The 24,159-nt window shown below is 29.6% G+C and overlaps 5 protein-coding genes and 1 long non-coding RNA gene across 11 annotated transcripts; 3 read left to right on the top strand and 3 right to left on the bottom strand.

Moving 5' to 3' along the window:
* The first annotated feature begins 247 nt into the window (after positions 1 to 247).
* On the top strand, positions 248 to 4,535 carry LOC100642559 (sulfotransferase 4A1). Of its 5 annotated transcripts, none has more exons than XM_012321172.3 (8): positions 248 to 883; positions 973 to 990; positions 2,287 to 2,511; positions 2,787 to 2,886; positions 3,322 to 3,517; positions 3,595 to 3,721; positions 3,835 to 3,929; positions 4,000 to 4,535. In XM_012321172.3, the coding sequence occupies exons 3-8, from the start codon at positions 2,304 to 2,306 to the stop codon at positions 4,303 to 4,305; spliced, it is 1,032 nt and encodes a 343-aa protein (XP_012176562.2). In that variant the 5' UTR covers positions 248 to 883; positions 973 to 990; positions 2,287 to 2,303; the 3' UTR covers positions 4,306 to 4,535. The 5 variants fall into 5 exon arrangements, with proteins under 5 accessions (XP_012176562.2, XP_012176563.2, XP_020724196.2 ...); XM_012321173.3 differs by having other exon boundaries at positions 249 to 898; XM_020868537.2 differs by having other exon boundaries at positions 249 to 990.
* An 80-nt stretch (positions 4,536 to 4,615) lies between these two features.
* On the bottom strand, positions 4,616 to 6,110 carry LOC100643114 (GTPase Era, mitochondrial). Its single transcript, XM_003394557.4, has 3 exons — positions 5,612 to 6,110; positions 5,087 to 5,521; positions 4,616 to 5,010 (listed from the first exon to the last, which is right to left on the bottom strand). The coding sequence occupies exons 1-3, from the start codon at positions 5,852 to 5,854 to the stop codon at positions 4,636 to 4,638; spliced, it is 1,053 nt and encodes a 350-aa protein (XP_003394605.1). The 5' UTR covers positions 5,855 to 6,110; the 3' UTR covers positions 4,616 to 4,635.
* Positions 6,111 to 6,658: 548 nt separating this feature from the next.
* LOC100642992 lies at positions 6,659 to 9,629 on the top strand. Its single transcript, XM_003394556.4, has 4 exons — positions 6,659 to 7,122; positions 7,289 to 7,490; positions 7,691 to 7,886; positions 7,969 to 9,629. The coding sequence occupies exons 1-4, from the start codon at positions 7,032 to 7,034 to the stop codon at positions 8,260 to 8,262; spliced, it is 783 nt and encodes a 260-aa protein (XP_003394604.2). The 5' UTR covers positions 6,659 to 7,031; the 3' UTR covers positions 8,263 to 9,629.
* Positions 9,630 to 10,395: 766 nt separating this feature from the next.
* LOC100642441 (protein HID1) lies at positions 10,396 to 14,299 on the bottom strand. The gene is made up of 12 exons (XM_003394551.4): positions 14,114 to 14,299; positions 13,535 to 13,894; positions 13,369 to 13,422; positions 13,074 to 13,297; positions 12,758 to 12,999; positions 12,443 to 12,673; positions 12,236 to 12,361; positions 11,916 to 12,172; positions 11,592 to 11,835; positions 11,385 to 11,527; positions 11,139 to 11,305; positions 10,396 to 11,066 (listed from the first exon to the last, which is right to left on the bottom strand). The coding sequence occupies exons 1-12, from the start codon at positions 14,177 to 14,179 to the stop codon at positions 10,844 to 10,846; spliced, it is 2,337 nt and encodes a 778-aa protein (XP_003394599.1). The 5' UTR covers positions 14,180 to 14,299; the 3' UTR covers positions 10,396 to 10,843.
* A 296-nt stretch (positions 14,300 to 14,595) lies between these two features.
* On the bottom strand, positions 14,596 to 16,542 carry LOC100642681 (tRNA N(3)-methylcytidine methyltransferase METTL2). The gene is made up of 7 exons (XM_003394553.4): positions 16,458 to 16,542; positions 16,012 to 16,170; positions 15,652 to 15,804; positions 15,255 to 15,569; positions 15,065 to 15,178; positions 14,814 to 14,986; positions 14,596 to 14,751 (listed from the first exon to the last, which is right to left on the bottom strand). The coding sequence occupies exons 2-7, from the start codon at positions 16,119 to 16,121 to the stop codon at positions 14,618 to 14,620; spliced, it is 999 nt and encodes a 332-aa protein (XP_003394601.2). The 5' UTR covers positions 16,122 to 16,170; positions 16,458 to 16,542; the 3' UTR covers positions 14,596 to 14,617.
* A 65-nt stretch (positions 16,543 to 16,607) lies between these two features.
* On the top strand, positions 16,608 to 19,107 carry LOC125384703. Of its 2 annotated transcripts, XR_007223402.1 has the most exons (5): positions 16,608 to 16,739; positions 17,049 to 17,141; positions 17,588 to 17,904; positions 17,996 to 18,204; positions 18,296 to 19,107. It is a non-coding gene; the product is annotated as an uncharacterized LOC125384703 (long non-coding RNA). The 2 variants fall into 2 exon arrangements; XR_007223401.1 differs by having other exon boundaries at positions 17,996 to 19,106.
* Positions 19,108 to 24,159: the final 5,052 nt, after the last annotated feature.

Here is a 24,159-nt window from a genome sequence, read left to right on the forward strand (position 1 = left end):
AAGTAAAAACCAATACCGTGATAATGATAATAGAGAGTAACTTTTGTCTTACATATATGATTATTATGATTATATTATTATTATTTTGTATTTAATTTAATATCCAACAAATGTTATGTAAAATAAATATTTTTTTATTATTAAAAAGCTTTGTAAACTCTAAAAGTATACTATAATTTTGCTTTTTTAGTAAAAAATTTAATAATATTGAAATGTTCCAATCATGAATAATATTCTGGAGATGATATTACAGGAAATATCTAATAATTGCTAAGAATTCGGGTCTCAAGTGTCGCAATTATGGAGAGATAGAATGGTGTACATTGGGTAACACAGATTGACGCACATCAAATCTTTAAAACGGCGTATGTAAATTACATGTGTAGGTATTGTTTTCTCGAAAGATCTCGAAATCAGCTACAAGAATATACAATAAAAAGTGTAGGGTTCCATTTAAAAATTCGAAAGTGATTTTTACAGATCATTTCAATTTTATCAAGGTCAAACATCTATTATATCATCATGATATGCCCCCCTCAACCATACAACTTTCATCTAAAGAATTTCTTCGTATATTTGGTAGTTACGTAAATAATCACGTGTAGACATTTAAAGCGGACATATTTGTATGTATTTGTTTTCATGTTGCCGAATGTATGTGGATTTATAGATTACGTGGATGGTTTACTCTGAACATATATATACATACATATATGTGTCAATCGTCTTCGAAGAGATAATAAATTAAATGTTAAAATTAAGTGCTATTTAGATTATTTCATATCGATGTTTATGTAAATTCATTTTATATTTTGGATTTGGTTGTAGTTTGGATAACAAACTTATTACCAGAAAATAAAAGGATAAGAAGTGAATTAGACCGGTAGGAACGTACTTAGTTGAGTAAAAATCCGTTATCTGAATTCCCGTTATATTCTTCGGCTTTTATTCATGGATTCTTCTTATATTCAGGTGTACGTTCTGATCACGGTGCGTAAACATCATCTCTTGTTAGTGATACATATAATTCAATAATCTCTTAATTTAATAACGAAGACTTTTCAACATCCTCATTGCTACATTTCAGTAAGTAATCACATTTAATTGTTGACTGTAAAATAAATATATATGTAATTTTCTGAAATAAAAATCGCTAATTTATTTTGATTATAATATTACGTTTTTTCATAAATGATTAATTATTAAAAAAAAAAAAAAAAAAAGCGAGGTGTGTTAAACACCATGAAATAATTTTTATTTTATTCGTATCTTTTTTAGACACATATGCAAGTTGTCAAATTAGATTACCCATTTACTAAATTACTTAAATAAAATACAAATAAAATAGAAATTATTTCATATTTTTTAGCGTGTTTCAAAGTTGGTAATATTTTTTTGGCAAAAGTCCTATTATTTTACATTTTTTTAGTGAAACGATCAATGTTACAGGATCAATGTAAAATTGTTTTCATTGTCGTTAATAAATTTATTTCTATCTATTTATTATTTATTTCAATTCTTAAATCTTATTAATGAGTAAAAGATTATATGGATTGTCTACCCCCGCATGTAAATAAGAAATAAACTAGCTGCACACTGCTATTGACATATTTTGAACACTGGTAGAAGGATATTGCTATAACCTAATAGTGTGTCACATATCATTTCGTAATGAAAGTGAACTTATATCCGAAAACAAATCCGCAGAACAACATTTCCCGTGAGGGAAACACGAAGCCTATATTAATTAAAAAACTTAATTTTAAAGCGTTCGCCCAGGCTGTTCCTGTTTTGGAATTATGTTGGAATTACTCGCTGATACCCTGCACGTTTTATTATATACAAAATTGTAGATATCATGTCAGAGTTCCTTCTTATGTTCATCCCATGTTCAGGATTTATGTTTGTATTCTTTTACTCATTTATAGTTATAAACGTCGTAATTCTAAACATTTATATCGAGTCTCGGTAACGTGGGAAATGATCACTTGCAAAAGAAGTTTTACCAATCAAAATGATTTTACTTATTATTCACTATATAATAAATATATTAATATGTAGAAATGAATATATAGAATAACATAATTAATATATAGAAATATTATAGAAAGTACTATACCTAAGATATTTTATACATCTTTGTGTATTATGCGCATTCTCTGCATTTTTTGTATTTTCAAATTTCGTATAAATGCGTAACAATCAATAGATTATCTATTGATAATACACAGGGGTCGATAAAACTGTTAGTCAACTTCCATATCCGCCAATGGTAGCTTGTTACAGAGTAAAGATATAGAAAAATGGCCCTTGAATCACCGAAATATGAATACTTGAACGAAAAAGATACGAAGGAAATGTTGGAATTATTTAAAGGTGAAAGAACAGGTTTTGTCTTAGTGGGTGCAAAAAAATGGTTCTTTCCCTATAAATATACGACAGAAGGTAAAGGATTTTATAATTTTAAAGTTAGGCCTGACGACACGTGGATTTTATCCTATCCAAGATCAGGTAAGTAAATATGTTTTCAAACTTTTTATCACTGATGATAATGAAATATAATTCTAATTCTCAAAGTGATTATTATTTAAGTTTTTATACTCTTCCCTTTAAAAAGGTACCAAGGTTAAAGAATTTAAATGCTTGTATGTACAGTGTCGATATAATCGATATAAATCAATTGTTTCGGTTATCGATATCTTTTAAATTTAAATATTAAAAGACAGTATACTAAGATATTTTTAGAATAAATTTAAACACTTTACTTTGTTTCTAATTTATTCCAGGAACGACCTGGACTCAAGAATTAATCTGGTTATTGTCAAATGACTTAGATTTTAATAGAGCAAGGACGGAACGCTTGGCAGAACGATTTCCATTTTTTGAGTTAGTATAATTAATTAAATTAAGTTAACGAAGTCTTCTACAATATGGTGATTGTAGAAGTTTGCCACTGGTTTTCATAAAACAGTAGATTTTAATATGACAGAACTAACAGTTATACAATGTAACAATGCTAATGTTATACGAATTCATCATCCCTGAAAAATTATGCAATTTATTCCTGGCTAATATACAATATCCTGTGAATATAGTTAAAGAAAAAAATAGAATGTGAAATTCATCTTACATTGAAAAAAAATTTTTTTTTATTTTATTAAAAATAAAACAATTTTTACAAGAACGGTTAATAGCCCCATAAGCAAAATCTAAAATCATACGTAGAAATATTTTAATGTATAACAGGTACATATATTGCAAAATGAAAATAACAGTGTTACATAAAGAATTTATTAATGCAGCTACAAATATTATTTCTAGATATAGTATGTTTTTTCATTCAGAGGTAACTCGAGAATTGATAAAAATGAATGAGGGAGATAAAGACAAAGTAGAATTTTGTAAAAAACTTGCTGAGCCAGGATATGAAGTCTTAGCAAAATTGCCTTCAAAGAGATTCATAAAATCACATTTTCCATTTTCTTTGTTACCAAATATTTTGGACAGTGGTTGTAAGGTAAACTTATAGTTATAAAGATGTTATATTGTCTTTTATTGTATAATTTTATGTAAAATTGTATTATTTCATGGAAGATGGTGTACGTTGCAAGAAATCCAAAGGATGTTGCTGTTTCTTGGTATTATTTAAATATAGGTATGAAAACTCAAGGATACATAGGTGATTTTCCAACATTTTGGAATTACTTTCAGAATAATCTTAGTAGGTATCACGCAAATTTTAAAATACTCATACTAAACCTAAATAACAAGATTAACAAATTTTATAGAACCTAAATTATGTCTTATATAATCCCCTATATAATCTTTTTTTAGCATATTGGGGTCCATATTGGGAACACTTAAAGGAAGCATGGGCAAATAGAAATCATCCAAACGTTTTATTTATGTTTTATGAAGATATGCAACATGTAAGATAAAACACGATATTTGAAAAAGATTAATCCCTTTTTAAAATTTCTTTTATTTGCATATTTTTAGGATTTTTCAAAAGCAATTAGAGAAGTTGCTAAATTTCTTGGAAAAACTTATACTGAAGAACAATTAAAAGAAGTAGCAGACTATTTAAATATAAAAAATTTTCGAAATAATCAAATGGTGAATTCATCAGAATTAAACGAATGTGGTATTATGACAAAAGGAATATTTGTCAGAAAAGGCAAAAGTGGTGGATGGCAAGATATTTTTACTGAGGAACTTAATGCTAAAGCTGATAAATGGATAGAAGAAAATTTGAGAGGAACTGATCTCGTTTTCCCGTATTTTAATAACATTAGTAATAACTAGAACTGATAATTCAAACAGCTAATATCGTTTAATTATTTTTTAATATTTTTAAGAAAAAATTAGAAAATTTTGGTTAGATAAAAAGGATGTGTAAATACGTGTATCGGAAATCAAGGATATATAGTCGAGAATGCAAAGCAAGTTCCTTTTCATGACTGGAAGATTGGGAAATAAATTATTATTGTTATTGTTAGGAAATTCTGTTAATTATAATATCAATGTATATAATATGATGATAATGATATATAATTATATCAATGTATTAAATAAATTTACATATTGTACTATAATATATAAAAGGAAAAAAATATCATTTATAAAATTATGACTTTATTTATTTAGTTGAGTTTCAGATTTTGCACATGTTACATTTATACAAACTATTACATTAGTTTTAAATGCATGACGTAATTCTTTCTCTATGTAAAATGATAAGCATTTAACCTTCTGGGCTTTTGATTTTAATAATACGGAGACATATCTTGTTTTAGGACACTGTAATGTTATAACAGTATTAATACTACCATCATCACCCAAATCAAAATGTTCTGTTATTATTTTTATTTTATATGGCATTTCATATGGAAGTATATCCATTAATTTAGCTCTAACTGTCTGTTCTATTATAACTTTAGCTGGTTGATCGCTATAACGTTTTTCATCATATTTCCAATTACTTACTTTAGCTGAGTCGAGCAAATAATTCTACAACATATATTTAAATATAAAACATAAATAATCATCGAAAATTATTTTTATCATAATATTTATTATAAATTACCCTTAAATCATCCACACCATCTCCATTAAGTGCAGATATCATAAAAATATCATCAAATTTTGGATAATTCTCTTTGTTTGTTAATAGTCTTGTAACTTCTAACAATGCCTCCTTTTTTTTTAATTTATCTACTTTATTAAGAATCATCAATAGTTGTGAGTCTTCTCTTTTTTCCTTTATATAATTAAGGACAAAGTCATCAATCTTATGTCTAGTATATATATTAGTTACATCTTGTACTATCCCAATAATATCTGCTTCAATGAGTGCAATTTTAGGATCATCTTTGAATGAATCTGATAATTTATAAGTCTTTATTTCTTTAGATACTACTAATCCAGGAGTATCCATAAATACAATTTGAGTATCTCCTTCTGTATATATTGCTTCTGCTTTATGCATTGTAGTATGAACTTTTGAAGACATCGGACATACCTGTATATTAATATTACATATTAAAAATACTTATTTTATATTAAAATTATGAAATACATAAATTATTCTAACGTGTATGAAAATACATACGGATCTGTTTATGAGTTTATTTACCAATGTACTTTTTCCAGCATTTGGTAAACCTAGAATTGCTACTTTGACTAATTTTTTGGTTCCCTGATATAAGTCTGATGCATTATTTAATGCAGTTTGATCATTTGATATTAACTGTACTTCATTGCTAACATTCCAAATAGCAGAGCAAAAAAAGGATCGTTTAAAAAAAGATATGTTAGATTGAAGCACACATTGTTTGATTCTAAATGAAATCATTATGCCAATAAAATTATTAACACATTTACTGAGATTATAAACAGTCTAATAGGTTAGGTTTGAATATTCACATGAATAAACTACTGTAAATTAATTTATCAATATTATTTACAAATGTTAAGAAATGCATCAAGTAATATTTTTGATTCTATCAATTTATATTTACATATTTACAAATGTCACTAATCATATACCGATGACATGCCAACTTAGACACAAACTCAATACCCTATTTAATTTATAAGCTAACTGCGTAACTTATTTCAACTAATTGTTAGCATAAATTAAAGTCATACACATATATAATAATTAAATGTTTCACAAAAAATCATTACAATTTAAAATTTCTAATTAGAAAATAAATTAAACATATTTGTCATTTCTTTAAAATAGGAAATATCAAAGACAAAACATTTATTTTTCAAATGTTCGAACTTATTTAATAACATGTAGTATGATATAATAAAATAAAAATTAAGAGATAATAAAGAACGAAGTGATGCACAAATATGTAATAAAAAATATAATTTACTTCAAAACTTCTTATCCTGAAAAATTACATTTGAATGTTATTTCTTTAGTTTCTTCGTATGTTATACATACACATAAAATATCATTATGATTGAACGTAAAAGAAAAAAATATATTTTCATTGTTAAATAATTGAGTAATATCAGGTAATATTCGTCATTTTTTATTTAAAATAGATTATTTGAAAAATTTATTTTCTTCAGTTCTCTCTTCTAACAAATCCATGATGTATATTTCATCTATGTTGGTACACCTGATTTTAAATTGACAATGACAAAATTTCAAGCTGCAGTTCAGTCATTATGTATTGACGTATACTATTCGAATCAGATTTGAATGCAAATTGTTGTTTGGCTGTATTGAATTTCTCAGAATGTTTATTAAACGTGATTAAAGTTCTTAAACTAAGAGAAGATAGAAATGCATAAATTTTTTAAATGCTTTAAACGTCTTCTTTACAAATGATGAATAACAGAATTACTTTGATGCGATACATCGATTTAACATATACGGGCAATGAAACTTGAACTAGAACCATCCGCGACCTTTTTGTGAAGACTTTTATGAAAGTGGTACAGTTTCCTATAGTAGTTGATGGCCAAGTCTCATAAATAGCAATGGATATGTAAAATTGTTCAAACGGAGCATGCATTTCTGGATTAACAAACCGGCGGGCAGGTATTACGGTTTCACTGGCCGCCGATACCCTGCCACACCTTTACCAAAGGCCCGCTTGAGTAAGAAAATATTTTCAATTTCTTTTTTTAATACATAAATTTATTTATTATTTACGATATCTACAAATTTTGGTGAAAATTGTTTAATATACACAACAGCAAAATTGTTAATCTCTTCATTAAGTAGACCAAATGATCTTTATGCTTATATTTGTTGTTTTTACAGATCAATCTAGATATAATGCAGATTTGAGACAAATGGTTACTCCACTTCACCGATTTCAAAATCCGAATGCCATGGGAAATACAGCTGGTCCTAGTAATATGAATACTTGCAGAATGATAAGAACAACGATAAGACCAAACAATGAAACACAACATTTTCCAGTTGGCTCTACTCAACACCTCCAGCTAAACAACATCTCCAAGTAATTAAAGAAAAAGGTCTACTAAGAGGATTCTGAGGAACATGTTCTTCTTATATACAGGGTGACTCACTTATACATGTCTATCACCAGAAAGTACTTATAAATGATTCGCCCTTAATGATAAACTGAACAATATGGATGTTTAAGGGACTATTATGAATATAATAGCCAAAAATATTAAAGCTTTTATTTGTTTACAGTAATGTAACAACTGCTGGAAATAATCAATTGATATTATCAAATACTACATCAAATGGAACAAATAGGAGCTTTTTGGATTTTTCGGAATTTAATGATGCAGAACTTGCAAGTTACAGATTACGGTGTGGTGTTTGGATAACGTTTGTGCTTGCAACAGGATTTGTGGCTGCTGCAAAATTTTATTTCAGTGATAGAGTAAGTTGAAGTTGAAATTTTTTATAAAGTAAACATTTTAATTTCATTTCTATATTATTAATATTGAACATTTTCTCAACAGGGTCAAGGTATAGAAATATTCGTATTTTGGGGTCTATTAACATTATTATTATTTGCATGCTTATACTCTATTTTATGTTGTCGACATCATCACAATAGTCATGAAGAACATCAAATTCAAGAGGAGCGCATTGCATCTGTGACTGGTACAACTCCAATACCTAATGAAAATATTAGACCTATTTCTGTAGTAAGACAGAATCCACCACCACCCTATCATATTGCTATTTTGATTCCCTCGAACAATCTACCAGAAGAAGCTCCACCACCATCTTATGACAAAATTATGCGTTAGATTAATATTAGTAAATTAATATAAAGCTATATAAAATACTATCACTATTTTTCATATGCTACATTTTCTAAACATAAAACATTGATACACAATATTATCAAAAGTGCATCATTAACTATAAATATTTCATTTCCGAGCTTTTGATTTGTGCAAACAAAGAAACAAAGAAAATTTAATGAAGATATTAACAATTTTTCTAGGCTAGGAAAACTTTACATCTGTGATACAAAATAGTAATGTAACATCAATGTCGCCCATGGTAATATTTGCAACTTAAAGAAACATAAGAGACACTGTTGTGGGCATTATACACAATATCTGATTGTGAGTCAGAAAGTACAACTGATGTCCGCGATAATTTATGTTTAATGCAGTACTAATATATATTTTCCTTTTTTATACTCGAATAAGTTCATTTAAGCGAAATACAAATATACAAAATGATTTGCTGTAGAAAATGAGTAACGTTTCTTCACCTTTAAAGAAATTTTTCATTATAAAATATAAACATATAAGAGAAACCGATGTATTACTATAAAATTGCAATTCAGGTTGGATTAATATATGTATTTATTTACAAAGTGAAACCACTATTTATGCAATAAAATAAAATTGAAACTTAAGTTAATTTATAGAAAATAAGCACAAAGTCATATTAGGTATATAAACTGTTCACTTTTCCATAATCTATCAAGTTTGAAATAAATCTAAAATCTTTTACTATGAATTAAAGTACAATAACTCTATTGTATAATAATTTAAAAAAGCATAGGTTAAGTATAGTATGTGTTTTATAATACTTAATATTACATAATTGTACATAATATAGATAAGTGTGTACATACATACACGAATAATCTTTTCATGCTCCAAAATTTTTGGCTATGACACAAACTTAATATACATATATATGTATATGATTTTATATAATTTTTCTTTGTCAATATTGAAACTCTTTATGCAATAACTTTATTTTATATTTGAAATAAACTTATATAATATATATCATCACATAGAATATCATAACTAATAGTTACAACTAACAATGACTTTCAAGCTATGTTTCCGCATATTAAAATGTAGCTTGAACCAAGGAAAGTATTATTCAATTTTTTTGTTTTATTACTTCTTCAATTTAGTATACCAAATGTGTTACAAATTTCTAAATACACTACACTTGCATAGAATTGTCACATAATAATTAAGTGTAGGTGCTTCTTTTTTATGCATAATATGGCTAAATATTTTATTATATCATTTTATTACACATTAAAATAAATATAATTTAATCTTAAAGTACAACCATGTAATTGCACCAATACATAAATGATGTACATGAGTAGAAATATAAAAAGCATAAAAAAGCCTCTAAATTTTAAATAATGTCACCTTTATACCATCTTTCTGGCTTCTTTATATATAATCAAGGCAAAATATTTTCAAGAAAAATGATATCATTAATAAATCATTATGTTAAATACTTCACGTTGAAGTAAAAGATAAAATTATATATATATATAAATATATATAAATAACAATATATAATACTTAATATATATATATATATACATACTATATACGCACTTACTAAATAAAATCATATTAATTTTTTAATCAACTACTTTAATGTAAATATAAAAAATGTCTTACTATAAAAATTCTATTTCATTTCTAAAATTAAAGAAATAAATATATTCTATGTTATAAGATCAGAGAATTTTTATAATTTGAAACTATAGATAATTTAAAATATGAGAGAAATATAAATAAAAAGGAACTTATTATCTTATTTTGAAATGCTCTAAAGCTAAGAAATTGAGATTATTAATGCATTTACAATGTAAAAATAAATTCATTTGTTTTTACATGCAAAATATATGATATACTTGGTTTTGTACCATCACAAAATAAAAATATACCAGACAGGATAAGATTTGTTAACTTCAAATAACATATTATGCATTACAAAGCGTGAATTATCAAGTTGTCTTTCAAAAATTTCGTGACTACTACACAGACATACAAAACCAACATTTTACATTATTTAGAATAATTTCATTTACTCTTAATAAATACATTATTACATTATCTTTAGTGATGTCAAACAAGCAATTGTAGTGCTTTTTTACTAAAAATATCAAGTTAATGAAATAAAATAGTTTAGACTAAAAATAGTTAAAAAAAATAAGAAACTACGTTACTAATTAAATAGATGTCAATTTGGTGTAATGATTTGTCATTTACATCTGTGAAGGCACTTACACAGTCGCAAATATTTACATATTTATCAGTGAAAGTTGAGAATTATAATACCATCATAGTTTCTCACAATCAATATTTGTAAAATCAGTTCTGTAACTCTGTGTAATAGAATTGTACGAAAGACTACACTTGTAAAAATGTCATTCGTTATTTAATAAAGTTGTAAAGTTCTTTATCATTTTTTTATGGTGCAATTTATAATAAGTATAGATCACTGAGATTTCTTCTTTTATATTAAGGAATGATACCTCATGTAAGAATAATATAGAAATTTCAGTGCTAAAGCTAATAATAATTTACTTAATAATAAGCATCATGTTTAAACTCTTTGGATTTCAAATAACTTTACATCAGTATCATACCAAATCGGTGGTTCGACATTCCTTAAATATATAACGCCCCACATATATGTTCTAAACCAAGCAGTTGTTCCTGCGTTTGCTTGATATCTTCTAATAAGAATAGGGTGTGGTACTGGTAATAAGCCAACTAGTGTACCATGTTGCAAAAATTTCAAAATTTCGCTTTCATCAGTAAGTCCCCTAAAATATTAAAAAAAAATATATATATATTATTGCAACAAATTACCAAGAAAAATAGTAAATTATACTCACTTATCAATGCATATCTTTTCAACTTGAGGTACGAGAACTTGAAGCAATCGCATAATAGTTTGTAATGGAAGTTTACTTTTCCATTGATATACCCATTCACTAGAAGGAACCCACTGATTTATATTATTAGAAGAATTCATATGTTCTGCCACTCTGATACCGCCTTTCTATTTAATCAATAAGATAACATGTAAATAGTTCATGGATGTTAAAGAAATTTGTTAATTATTTACATTGTGATCTTACCGGTATAACAGAACTTTTAGAAGTAGAATTCATTAAATCCTCTGCAGCATTCACGTTATTTTGATGATTAGGTTTTCCTACATCAATATTTACTGAAGGACTTAATGGATGTGCAGACTCTTTCTCAGTCATTTTTTCAATACCTTTAACAGAATTAATTCATAAATTCGTTTTTCAAATAATATATAATCAAATAAAGGAATATACCTGGTGTTTCTAATAAGGTTGCTTTCAAAGTTCCAGGTTCTGCAGGTTGCGCAGGGTGTGAACCTTCCATTGCTGCTTCATTGACATTTTCATTAGATGTACTAGCGGGTACATGTCGTCGTTGTCTTTTACTGAGAGATTTTGCGATTGTATTACAGTCACTTGGTAAATTTGCTAATGCATGAAACACTTGCCTTTTACGTATTATAGTATAAACCAAGTTACTATTTCCATCAAATTGATACTAATAACATATAAACTCTATTAAAATTTCCTTCTTCTTTAGATATTAAAAATTCTTCCTTCGATATATATAAAAGTTACCTGAATAATATTGTTAAAGATTTCCAAAAGAAAAAATACCAAATGATGATTGGTAGGTGCTGAGAATAAAAACCATGGAGTGCTAAATGCTTCAAGTAAATGTAATAGCTTAGTACTAGCCACCATTGATAGAGTTTTAAGGTATGGAGACACATTGACTAGAATTGTTAATAAACAATCAAATAATGGCTGTAATCTTTGGTGTCCGGTTGTGATTATTTTGTGAAATACAGTGACCAACAAATCAGCATGTGTACCTGTAAGTATATTTAGAAGTTATATATTATTTTTAAATAAAGTGTATTAATACTATACTGTACCTGTAAAAACGGGAATATCCATAGGTACAGTAGCTGTATATGGTTTATTTAATCTAACACCGAAATTACGTTCTCCACTCAATAGTAGTAAAATAAATACACCGATATGCATTAATCCAACACGAGCTGCAAAATTGTATTAAATCACTGTGTATAATAAAAATACTAATTTAAATTTAGTAAATTATTAGAATTATAAATATTTACATTGATCTGCACGCGAATCATTTAAATGATACAATATAGGTACTAGTACTTCAAGAACATCTGAACTTTTTAGTACATAGTATAAAAATTTTTTATTGTAGTCACACATTTTCCAAAAAAAAACCAATAATTCTTGGTGGAAATGTACTTTCTTAGTTGAATTTGGCAAATACGTCTGCATTAATGGATTATTTAATAATCTTGTAATACCTTTTAATACAAACTGAAAATCTGAAAGTAAGTTTGTCATAAATCATGCTTTTATTCGATTATTTGTTTAAAATACATGTAATTAAATATAAAAATAAATGTCACCTTCATCTCGGTGAATTCGACTCAGATAATTAATGAATAAATTATCTCCAATACATCCTTCTTCTAATGGAGTACCACCACTAGTATCATGATCTAGTGTTACTATAAGGATTTGTAATGCAACATCAACTAATGGTTCTAACGAATCAGTAAATAATAAATGATTGTATGGCACTCCAAGTCCAACAGGATCATATGCACATACTGTATTCAACAATGATGTGAACATAGGTAAAGCATGTCTGTGTTAAAACATGGAAGGTTTTTTACCAATTTATTTTTATGCATTAGAATATATATAATAACTTCGAGTTACCTATTTTCAGAACTAGTTAAACGTTGAATCCACCTGTTTGGAGTCACTGACAAATCCAAGGGAGGATTATACATGGTTTCACTGAAGCAAGTGAGTAATAACTTTAATAATTCTGTTCTGTTCGAATCTAAAATTGGATATCTAGGAGGTGAATGTGCAAATCCTACACCAGCTTCCCAGATATATTCACAACTATCTATAGATTGCAGTTCTTCTGCTTTATCCTAAATAATTTCAAACATTTTAGTAACACTTTGAAATTTTCAAAATTTTCAAAAGACAAGAAAATGCTTACAGGGCCAGATTTTCTGTTTGCAGCTACTGTAAAGTCAGGACAAAATAGTAAATCCTAAAATAAAAATGGGAATTATAACAATATAACATTTCTTAACATTTTCTACTACTTTTAATAAATAATAAAATAAATTTATTATTTTAATAAAATGTATCATATATCTTACACAAAGAGCATTGAGTAACGAATGAGCCAATGGTATACTTTCTTCATCTTCTTTACCAGGCAAACTGGACCAAAAGAATCCCTTCCAATCAGGATCCTCAAAAATATATGGTAATAATCTTGTTAACAAGCGACAACAGTTTAAAACAATTTGTTGTTCTCTCTGAGTTCTACAACTATTATCAACTGCTTTTACTAATTTTTCCACTGCTTTGTAACACAATGTGGCTAAATTAGAAGGAGCTTCTTCTCTTAATATTCGAATTTCCGGTGCAGGGATTAAAGTAAAAATATCTTGTACATTAGTCACGTTTTCGGACCAAAATTGATCCCAGAAATTGTCATCTGAAGCATCAATCACCTATAATTAGAAAATAAGAATGTATTTTTTTTAACCTAAGTAGTAAATTGTAATTTGTTAGAAAGTTTCACGTAAAATTTAATTTATTTTATAGAAAAAAAGTTATTAATTTTAATTAAAAGTTATGCAAATAGCAAAAAAAGTTGTATATATTTTAATGTATCTAAATGTCAAATATATCATATGCTGCTGAATGAAATAATAAACAATAGCTTTTACCTGTGTCTTTGATGTTAATTGTACAACTGCTTTTCGAAAATTTAACTTTGTGTCAGCATTTCCCATGTTGTTCTATTTTTTTTGTCGATTTAAAGTAAAAGGTTTAGTACTAAAATACAAGAACGATTTGTTTCTCTCTAAACCAGAACGATGACGGTCAACGCCATGTTTATGTCCTAATAGTGCAGCAGTGTTACCAATATATCTTTATTTTTTTTAACTATAATTTCATTATTTTCGTTTCATTAGCATAAATATACTATAGTACTATTCGAGAGAAATCTACGGTATTATAGAAGAAGCATGGCATATTTTTTAAGAAAAGCTTTATTTATTTTTCATATTTAATGATTTCAAATTGATATAATCAAAAATATAATCAATATTTTAACAAAAAATATTTTAAAAATATTATAAAATTGCCTCTAAGTATTCTATAGACGGTTTTGTACAGTAATATGTTGAAGAAAAATGAAATACAGTTATCTTAACAGAATTTTTTATTTATTTTCTATATTTCCCTTGAATCCATACTCTGTACATTTTAAGTTGCTTCCCTCTATTAATTTGTAATCTTCTATCTACCAGATTCTGCTCTTCTGCGAAACCACAACTTGTAAAAAGGGTCCTGATTTCTTCTGTAAATAAATATGTTATTTATTTATTATTTTTATTTATCTTCCACTATTAAATAAAATACCTTGGGTAAAAAAATATACTCTGGTCCCATCGCCTCGAAGATAAAAATTTTCTGCAAGACAACTGCCCTTCTTAAATCTTAATTGAGCTAAATCATATCTTCCATAATCTCGAAATAAAACTAATCCACCTGGTTTTAAATACTTATGTACTTGTTGTATAACATGCTTCATTCTGGAGAAATAAGATGTAATTATGTAACTTGTATTTCCAACTATATGAACATATATAAATATTTAATTAAATATTTACTTTTCAGGATGTATAGCTGAAAGGACAAATATCAGCACTATAATATCCAAACTTTCTAGTGCAAAAGGAGTTTCCCATTTCTCTTGTATTACATCAAGAACAAATGCTTTGCATCTTTAAATGAAATGTAAGTAACATATTACTTAAGTATGATTGCTATAATATGTTGTATTAAGATATAAGACCATACCTGGATGTATCATAAGAAGAATTCTGCTTTAATATATCTATTGCTTTATCAGAAAAATCACAACAATATACAAATAAGTTTGGATCTTTATTGTACAAAAGTATTGGAAATACTGTGTTTCCTACTCCACAACCAATTTCTAGAATTTTATTTCCCTTCTTACTAGGTAAATCAAGGATCTTTATATGAGATCCTTGGTTATTTTCACTTGTGTTTTCAGTTATAGATCTCAGAGGTTGTTTAACATTTTGCTTTACAATATCAGCAGCTAGCTCAGGAAATTCTGTAAATAACCAGTGTCTATCTTTGAAAAATCTGCAACATTAAAAGTAAAACTCTTCAATTATATGCACTGTTTAAAGAAATTGTAGAATTTGTAGTTAACTCATATATGTACTTATTTTCATGTATTCCATAAAACTTATCCCAATATTTATTAGCCTTGTTCTCATATTCCTGAATTCTTTCATCTGATAAAATTATGGTCGAATTTTCATTCACTTTTAATTGAGCTAACTTTTGCTGCTCCTCATCCCATACAACATTGTCCCTTTAAATATATTGTAAAATGATAATGTATCATAATTAAATAATACCATAAGTCTATAATATAATAAATTAATTCTTTCTCTAATGAAAATTGATGTTTTCAGTGTGTAAAGACAATTCAATTTGAGAAAACTATATTTTATAGGTTAGGATTTCAATAACCCAATTTTATAATTTTCTTTATTAAACATTAAACATATATAAGTACCACGCGTTATGTTGAAATATATTGTCACTGTTGGAGAGGACTCTGTTACCAAATTGTGGTCTTTTATCATTTAATTCATTTTGTTGTAATTTTGGTATACTTTCTTCCATTTTTGTATCACGTGTTTTCTGCAGAGCATAGATGCAGCGTACAGATGCACTATATAAGCGGATAATATGTATGTTAAACAAGAAATCAGAAACTTAATAAATCATGATGTAAAATAACAAATTGGTAAAATAATGCAATCCTATTTATTTTAATCAAATATATTACTAAATAAAATTTAACAATTTTACGAGAGCAAATTACAGATATTTTACGAAGTATTATAATTGTTATTCGTAACAAAATTGACATACATAAATAGAATGCGATCATTTTTATACCAATTGTTCTGGGCTATTTAATGGTTATTTCCTTATAAATTGTAATAAATACTGTACATTTACACCGTATATGCAATAGGACTTTTGCAGATCAACGACCTAGGAGACAGATATAGGTTGAGGGCACGTGGTATGCGGAAACAGGATGGGTGTGACGCAGAGGGTGCAGGTTGAGGGTGGTATGTTGCGTCATTGGATGATTGGTACCACAGGGACGAGGCGTACGTTTGTCTTTTTCCAGTTGAAAATCAATATTATTTTAAAATGTATAAAAACTGTATATATTATATACAGTAGTTTTCGATACGAAGATATCACATATTTAAATTATAATGCAAGGTACTAACAATTAATATTTCAGTAATAAAATTATTTATATGATTTAATATACTAAACGGATTTCAAATTTTTTATCATTTTTCATTTTGACTATTTAAACAAAATTATGTTTAATATATATATGTATTTACTTTTAAAGATAGTTATTGGTGGATATCTAAAGTATGGTAATTAATTAAGAAATTTATTAGTAATAATAGATTTTAAAAGATAAAAGTAATTTAACTATATATTTAAAAAGAAATTAATTGAAATATGTAAAGTTATCTGAAATTATGTATCTCAAATTCATAATAACACGTTGCTAAGGGACTACAAGTTCCGTCTTCCGCTACTGCATGGTGCTTCATGGCTCGTCGTGGGTGGCTACCGTGATGTCCTAATCCCACCAAGTCCCTAGAGGTGAGATCGATACATCCATTTCTCTTTCCCTCATGTTTTCACGGGGGTTAGTACTCATCGATTTCAGCCGACTTGAAAAAAGCTTGAAGTACAGAAAATCAAAACTTCTTGTAACAGATTTTTTTCACAGCAAGCGTCAAAAAATGAAAATATTATGAAATAAATGTATAACATAAATTAATACACTTTTAAAGTATCAATATAAAAAAATCTTTTTATAACATACCAATAAAAAATGTTTTCTATTAGTATATCTAAAATGTATAGAAGTTAAGATAAAGTATCAAGTGAAAATGGAAAAATAATCAAACATGTATTATTTTGAAAAAAATGCTGTCCACGTAGCAATAACTATAAGCAGCTACATAAGTATTCTATTTATAACGCTTCATAAAGTGAGAGAAAATGGAATGTAATTAAAAATAATTTTCGCAATATTATTACAGGGTACTCTAGGATCGTATAGTTCTTAGTGAGAAAACAGAAAGCGGACGGATTTGCGGAGACAAAGCGCGAATGAAAAACATGCGCACAGAAAGCTACGCGAGAACAAAAGGGTAAACGAAGACAAAGACTAAAACGTAGAAATAAAAACGACGTGAGGAAAAACGACATTTTTTCATATAGAATTCTCTCAAAATTTGAAAATAGCTTAAAATTGAGAAATTAATCCAAAGGAGAAACAAACACGAATCTAACAAACTAAAACTACCCTAATAAGCTACCTCTCTTTTCAAATAGAATTATCATACACAAGTATATGGTACACTAGTAAAAGAAAAAAATTTCTTTAATTTTATATATTTAAACATAATATAATTTTTTTATCTGTTTTCTATTATGTTCATAATTAGTTTCAGGACCCGAAAGAAAAAGGAAAATAAAATAGAGCGACAAAGTACATATGTTCCTCGGTTTCCATCGCCTCTTTTTTAGACGAGCTCACGAGCATTGTGTTCGATAAATTTAACGCGCGCACTAAACTCGAAAGCGCCTATTGACATCAAGAAATTTGCAGGAACGAAGGGTCTCTATGTTAACGGGACGAGAATGGTCGAAATATGTATGTGTATATATGTATATAGACATAGTATAATAATATGTACAAATTATGTATATATATGGTATGTGTGTATGTGTACGTATCAAAGTAGAAAGGGATATAGAGAAAAAATGAGAGGAGACTGCGAGAAAGAGGGAGGCAGAAAAAGAAGGCGACAGAAAAAGATAAAAATGTGGATAGGGCAGGGAGAAATGCAGAGATCGGATAGAGATCGAGCGAACAGAGAAACAGGAAAAAGGGGATGGCAAGGGAGACAGAGAACATGAGAGGGAGAGAAGGAAGAGTGAGTAGAGAACTCTGAGCGCCGCAGCGCTACGGGGTGGTTGCCCTCGTCTGCGCTTTGTGGGAAATGCCCGCTCAATAACGCGTAGGTCCTCGTCTGCCCCTTCTCACCCTCGGAGGCATCGCAGCAAGGGCCACTGCCCCAAAAGGCACGGCCACCCATCGAATAACCCTTATCCTATCTCTCCCTCCTACCCATAAGACAGTTCTTCGATTTTCTTCCTCCTTCTTCTATTCTTTTTCCTCTTCCTTCGACCGTCTCATACGTTGAAAAAGATCGAATCCTCGTCTTTGCACACAGACCTCGTGTACAGTCGCCGAAAAGACAAGAGGAACTGACAAATATCACTGCACCGATTAATCTTGCGGTCTGATTTGCGATTTCTAGATAGGAAGGTCGACTTCTACCGAATTGAAGATCATAAAGCATATTTTCATACTTTCTCTATATTATTACTGATATTACTATTATCAATAAAATATAAATAATATAATTTAATTACAATTAAATAGTTGTATTCTGTATGTCCTTATATCTAACACAACAAGGGCGGATTTGTCATCGAGGAATTTGGGAAATTCCCGGTGGGCCGGTAGGGATTTGGGGCCGCTCTCTGCAGAATCTAATTAATGAACGAAAAATGGAGGACTAGTCATGTCAGTAACCTCCTGGTAAATATTTAAGTTCCAACCCGTCCGTGACTAGCAATAATTTCTTTAACATCCACTTGCCACCCTTAAAACAAGAGAAGAATACATCTGAATTAAAATTGGAATTAATAGAAAAAAGAAATTGTATTACTTTTAATATAAGGTGATGAAGGTGTCTACCAGAATCAGGATATTAAATGTGCTAATGTCCAGGGATATTGGGGTAATTAGTTATTTATTAATATTTTTTGTAAATTTATATTAAATTGATTTTTATGTATTTTATAAATGGGATATGTAAAGATATTTAATTGCATCCTTGCATTTTAGCTTTTAGGGGAAAGTGGTCGATATCTGCCCAGTATTCCGAGTTACCTCACCCTCGTTTCAGGCATGGTGGAACCCCCAAAGATCGCTCGGGCAATGACCTCGAGATTATATATTCTGCCCGTATAGGGTGGTACAGGGTTATTCCCCTTGAATTTATCCGCGAAGCTGTATCTTTTATCAAATCGTATTGAAGCCTGGCCAGAAAAAATTTTAAATATTTATTAAAAATGAAAGAAAAATAAAACAATAAAATAAAAAATACATGTCAACATAATTAGAGGAAAAATAAAAAATTAGAGCCTGTTTAATATTAAGGTACTTCATTAATATATGTGTGTATTACATTTAAGAATTTCAAAGGATTATAACAAATCATTGGTTCTAGATAATTCATCTTGCTATCAACTTTTGCGTTTTCCGACGTCTAAGAATATAAAATAGACCGTATCGTTAATTGATTTATTTCATTGAATTATTTGACGACCCTTCTCGTAAAGAATTGACTTGCATAATAATTCCACGTCAAGGAGAGTATTGGCATCGGTTATATGTAGTTTTCGTAGCGGATGGCATTTATAAGCCATGCTCGCTACATCCACCACCTACCGGATCAATAAGTACTCTTCTTGTTTCATAGGAACTGTTTCCTTCTGCACGATCTCTCCGTATTGTGATAATATCTAACATTTCATTACAACAACGTATCTTTATGTGTTAATACATACTAGCGGAACACAACATTCTGAATGTCGGATAATTATGCTGCCTTTTTTTCGAAAGAACTCACTTGTTTGTAAATTATAGAGGAAATCATGCGATGCATTTCTCGGAAACAAGTATTATAAAGCAAAGATAACAGGGGCGGAATTCAGAAGAGTATTAAGTGACAAATTAATTGTGAGTTATTTCTTTAATAATGTCAAAAGTCTAAGAAACTATAGATTACTTTTATATTTTGCATTTTATATTTTGCAAGTTTTTCCTAGTTACATATAATCAGTGATCCAGAGTGAATGTACTAAAATATAAAAATTGAGAGAAAGACTTTCAATTTCTTTAACAATAAGTAGACGATCTTTTGCTTGTCTTCAACCCTTGCTTTATTTTATTCTGAGACTATTCAATTTATTAACTTATATAGAAACCAGAGGCCCACGATTCTCCATTTCTCCTGTCTCCTTTATTTAGAATGGCGACAGCCGTATTTATAAAGGGATATCTGAAAGAAACTCATTCCTTTCATTAAACTGGTATTAATAGGAATAAACAGTTAGAGCGTTAGGGGATTCAACGATCGATACATTCATTACGTGCCACTTTATCAATGGGAGGTTTCTGAGACGCGCTAGGAAAAAAGTCCAGGGAAAGCAAAAACCATCTATACTTCGGTCGGAATAACTTCGATTCGGATTTTACAGCATGCGTGCAAATAGATGCGTAGATACCGGCCGCTCGTATCTATTTATAACGGCGACGGATCGCGGGGCAATTGACCGCGTGGCCTTGACTTCCTGTTGACCCAAGTGCCCCTAGGGAATTTTGGCGTACATCGTGGAATTTCTTACCATGATATTCGAATATCTCGTCTAACCATCTTTTTCGATACCATTTCACTCAGTATTCACAAAAAATATATATATAATATTATACATCAAACAAATACATGTTACCTAATTATATGGTTATCAAATAATATTTTAATGCACGTCCTAAGTTATCTAAAAAGTATTTTAAAAATAATCATTCTTATATATCATATTCGTCCATTTATAGTCTCAGCGAGTAAGACTGATAGTGGCTAAGAGTGACGCATGCGTGGAAACGACGATTTTTAATCAACATTGATACGGTCTTTTGGGACTATCACTTTCGGCCTTTTCATAGCGCGATCGACGAGTTCTCACGTGGTTCAGCATACTTCCAGCAATTATCTACAAAAGCAAATAAAAAAAGTTAATATAATTTAAGAACACTATTCTCTTTCCAGAAGATAATCGTATATACAAAATTAAAATTTTATATATATGACAAAAATTAATTTTTCATTTTTTAATATTATCATATACATATATATTTATCCCATACAGACAAAGCGTTTCAATTATAGAAAATGCAAAGTATAGCTATTGCAACGAGTAGTGGCACATATCCGTCTTCTAATGAAATGTTTTTGTATTAGATTCTACATTTTATATTCTAGTAACAAATTTTTGTAATCACATGAAAGTATTTGCAAATGATACGATATTTAATATACTTGAATCTAATTAATTAGTATGTAAATACTATATCAAATACAATATCGTATCAATACTTTTTGTAACCGTTGTTGTAGATTGCTTACAGATTTCTTTCTCTCCATACCGAAATCGGGCGTATCGATTCTTCGCGAATAACTTTGTTTAGCTTACTTGAGTCTAAGTAGTTTTTTTCTGCAATCGGTAGGAAACCTGTTCGTACGAGGAACGGAATGTCTGAGTGGCTGCCGTCCTCTCATCTCCGTGCAATTCCACACGTAGTAGAACGAGTCGACCAGGTGAGATCGTTCATTCTGCAAGAGACATTTTTGTTTCAGTCCCTTCCTCCTTCTTTGAAGGCGACTCGCCCCGTGACAGGGCCTGTAAAATCGACGATGGAAAATGGCCAGACCAGGAAGGAAAAGTAACGGTACAAGGGAGGGCATAGTTAGCACTGAAAATGAAAGAAAGACCATAAATCCTTGCTCAAACCCTAGCAATAAACCCTTGGATAAATAATACAAATTGAATGTATCGACTGAGCTACCTTGAAAGAAAAGTCACGATGTCATGAATATTCATTATATGTTATGTATCAAGGTAAATGTGTAAGATTAGAAAGAATATGCAAGAGAGACAAAGAGAGGTAGTTCGTAGGAGGTTGTGGAGGATGTCGAGAAATGAAGGCCAACGGCCTTGACCTTGTCCGTGACTTCGTCATGAATGAGAAGGAAAGAGAAGGAGAGATATAAGAAAAGACACCGGTCAAAACAAAGTGGCCTGCTTTCTTCAAAATCGAAGATGCTGTATATGGTTGACAGGCAGGCAGGCAAGTAAATTCAGGTAAACGGCCAGTCGATAGTAATGCCTACATAAATCTCCAGGTCTTGTAAGTACTTTCTGGAATTTGGGTTTAATCTGGCAACGATTTAGAGGTAAAAGAATTATGTAGTTACCTATTCATCGACCTTCGATTTCGTTTGGACAACGAAGAGTGCTATTAGTTAGGATCCGTACCATTATGCGAGACGAAGGGTCGATGATTCATGAATGCCAATAGTGAAACTACTGTAAGTACCTACAGAAATACATATTCTAATCTATGGATTATATATCTTAAGAAAATAAAAAATTTGTTCGGCACTTCGGTACCGTTCATACTTTGTACTGCACTTGTTTGGTATCATTTCTTAGATAACTAAAATGATTCATATATGATTTATGGCTTTAAACGATTCATAATTTATATAAACGTATAATATATTTATTTCTTACTAAGAACGGCGTAGTTTTATCTTCGGAACAGTTATGTTCGTGACAATGGATTTCGAAAACACGTTATATGCATGCCTTTGGCACGGTTTGTATTTATTAGAGAAATCACAAAATGATTGGTAAGTAGTACATTTTTAAGTAGTTATATCAAAGTGACTTATTACTTGTGCAAGTTGTACTGATACGAATGGAAAGATTCTTGCAGTTTTTTCACGGCTCTCACGAAGTAAAAGCGTATGTTCGGACATCTGTTCGACGTATATAAAGACAATATTGTCATTACCGAAAGTAACATTTTGATAATACATGCTTTCTTGCTATTGTAGATCTGCATGATAAGATAGATAGATTTAATAACAACATAATTGCTACACAAATCTAGTTTACGGATACTTTCTTCGTTACGATGTATTTTAGAAATTGCACATGGTCCTATGATCATAACCTATCCATTCAATGTATATTGCTTTACAACGTAGTTGTGTAGGTGACGAAATAGGATATATGTACAAAACCGATCGAATCGAATTTTCCAATTGCTACGTTACTGATCGAGAATCTAGAATTGGAAATGTAGAGGGCATCTGTGAGTAGTACGGAGCTATGGCCAACAGGCGGTAATCAGAAAAAGAATTTCGCTCGAATATCATAATAGAACGAAATAGTGGAGAGTGCAAGTGAAAGATCGATTGAAACTTCCATACGCGTTGCTTTCCCAATTGATCCACATCGAACGTTACCGTGATGTTTGTCTAGGCAGCATCTCGGTGAATGAGAAATGTCGATGACCGCAAAGGAAATTACCGCGATTTGCTATTGAAAAGGGGGGAAAAAGCTAGGGGAAAATCTCGTCTCCTGACCTCGAGGGAGTAGGAGAAGTGAGTGAGGTCGTTCCACGATCGATAACGCGAGTCTCTCGCGGGAAGGTGCGAAAGAAGCTCGTCGGGCATCAACGAAAGGGCCGAAAGAATCGATCTCTCATCCTATGAAAAGAAAGAGAGAGATCTTAATATCTACCGGTTTTTCTCCTTTAGTAAATGGTCGGTGAGCAAGAAAAGAAGAGTCGGTCGGTACTCTATCTCAGGTAGATTTCTACATAAGAGGGCATATGGCACACATGTTTATTGCCGTATCGCGAAGGGTCGCGTATACGGGGGTGAGTATACCACCCGCCACTGTC

This window comes from Bombus terrestris, chromosome 3 (assembly GCF_910591885.1).
Source record: "Bombus terrestris chromosome 3, iyBomTerr1.2, whole genome shotgun sequence".
In the NCBI taxonomy this organism is placed as follows: domain Eukaryota; kingdom Metazoa; phylum Arthropoda; class Insecta; order Hymenoptera; family Apidae; genus Bombus; species Bombus terrestris.

Bases quoted from the DNA above. Each gene is read 5' to 3' on its own strand.
- LOC100642559 (XM_012321172.3), top strand. From the start codon at position 2,304: ATGGCCCTTGAATCACCGAAATATGAATACTTGAACGAAAAAGATACG. The intron at 2,887-3,321 runs GTTAGTATAATT...TATTATTTCTAG, and splicing joins GAACGATTTCCATTTTTTGA to ATATAGTATGTTTTTTCATT. The intron at 3,518-3,594 runs GTAAACTTATAG...ATTTCATGGAAG, and splicing joins TTTTGGACAGTGGTTGTAAG to ATGGTGTACGTTGCAAGAAA.
- LOC100643114 (XM_003394557.4), bottom strand. From the start codon at position 5,854: ATGATTTCATTTAGAATCAAACAATGTGTGCTTCAATCTAACATATCT. The intron at 5,522-5,611 runs GTATGTATTTTC...ATTAATATACAG, and splicing joins ATAAACTCATAAACAGATCC to GTATGTCCGATGTCTTCAAA. The intron at 5,011-5,086 runs GTAATTTATAAT...TATATGTTGTAG, and splicing joins ATGGTGTGGATGATTTAAGG to AATTATTTGCTCGACTCAGC.
- LOC100642992 (XM_003394556.4), top strand. From the start codon at position 7,032: ATGCATTTCTGGATTAACAAACCGGCGGGCAGGTATTACGGTTTCACT. The intron at 7,491-7,690 runs GTAATTAAAGAA...ATTTGTTTACAG, and splicing joins CAGCTAAACAACATCTCCAA to TAATGTAACAACTGCTGGAA. The intron at 7,887-7,968 runs GTAAGTTGAAGT...TTTTCTCAACAG, and splicing joins AATTTTATTTCAGTGATAGA to GGTCAAGGTATAGAAATATT.
- LOC100642441 (XM_003394551.4), bottom strand. From the start codon at position 14,179: ATGGGAAATGCTGACACAAAGTTAAATTTTCGAAAAGCAGTTGTACAA. The intron at 12,362-12,442 runs GTAAATATTTAT...ACAATTTTGCAG, and splicing joins TGATTCGCGTGCAGATCAAT to CTCGTGTTGGATTAATGCAT. The intron at 11,836-11,915 runs GTAACTTTTATA...ATATGTTATTAG, and splicing joins TCTTTAACAATATTATTCAG to TATCAATTTGATGGAAATAG.
- LOC100642681 (XM_003394553.4), bottom strand. From the start codon at position 16,121: ATGGAAGAAAGTATACCAAAATTACAACAAAATGAATTAAATGATAAA. The intron at 15,805-16,011 runs GTACTTATATAT...ATATATTTAAAG, and splicing joins ATATTTCAACATAACGCGTG to GGACAATGTTGTATGGGATG. The intron at 14,752-14,813 runs GTATTTTATTTA...ATTTATTTACAG, and splicing joins AGTATATTTTTTTACCCAAG to AAGAAATCAGGACCCTTTTT.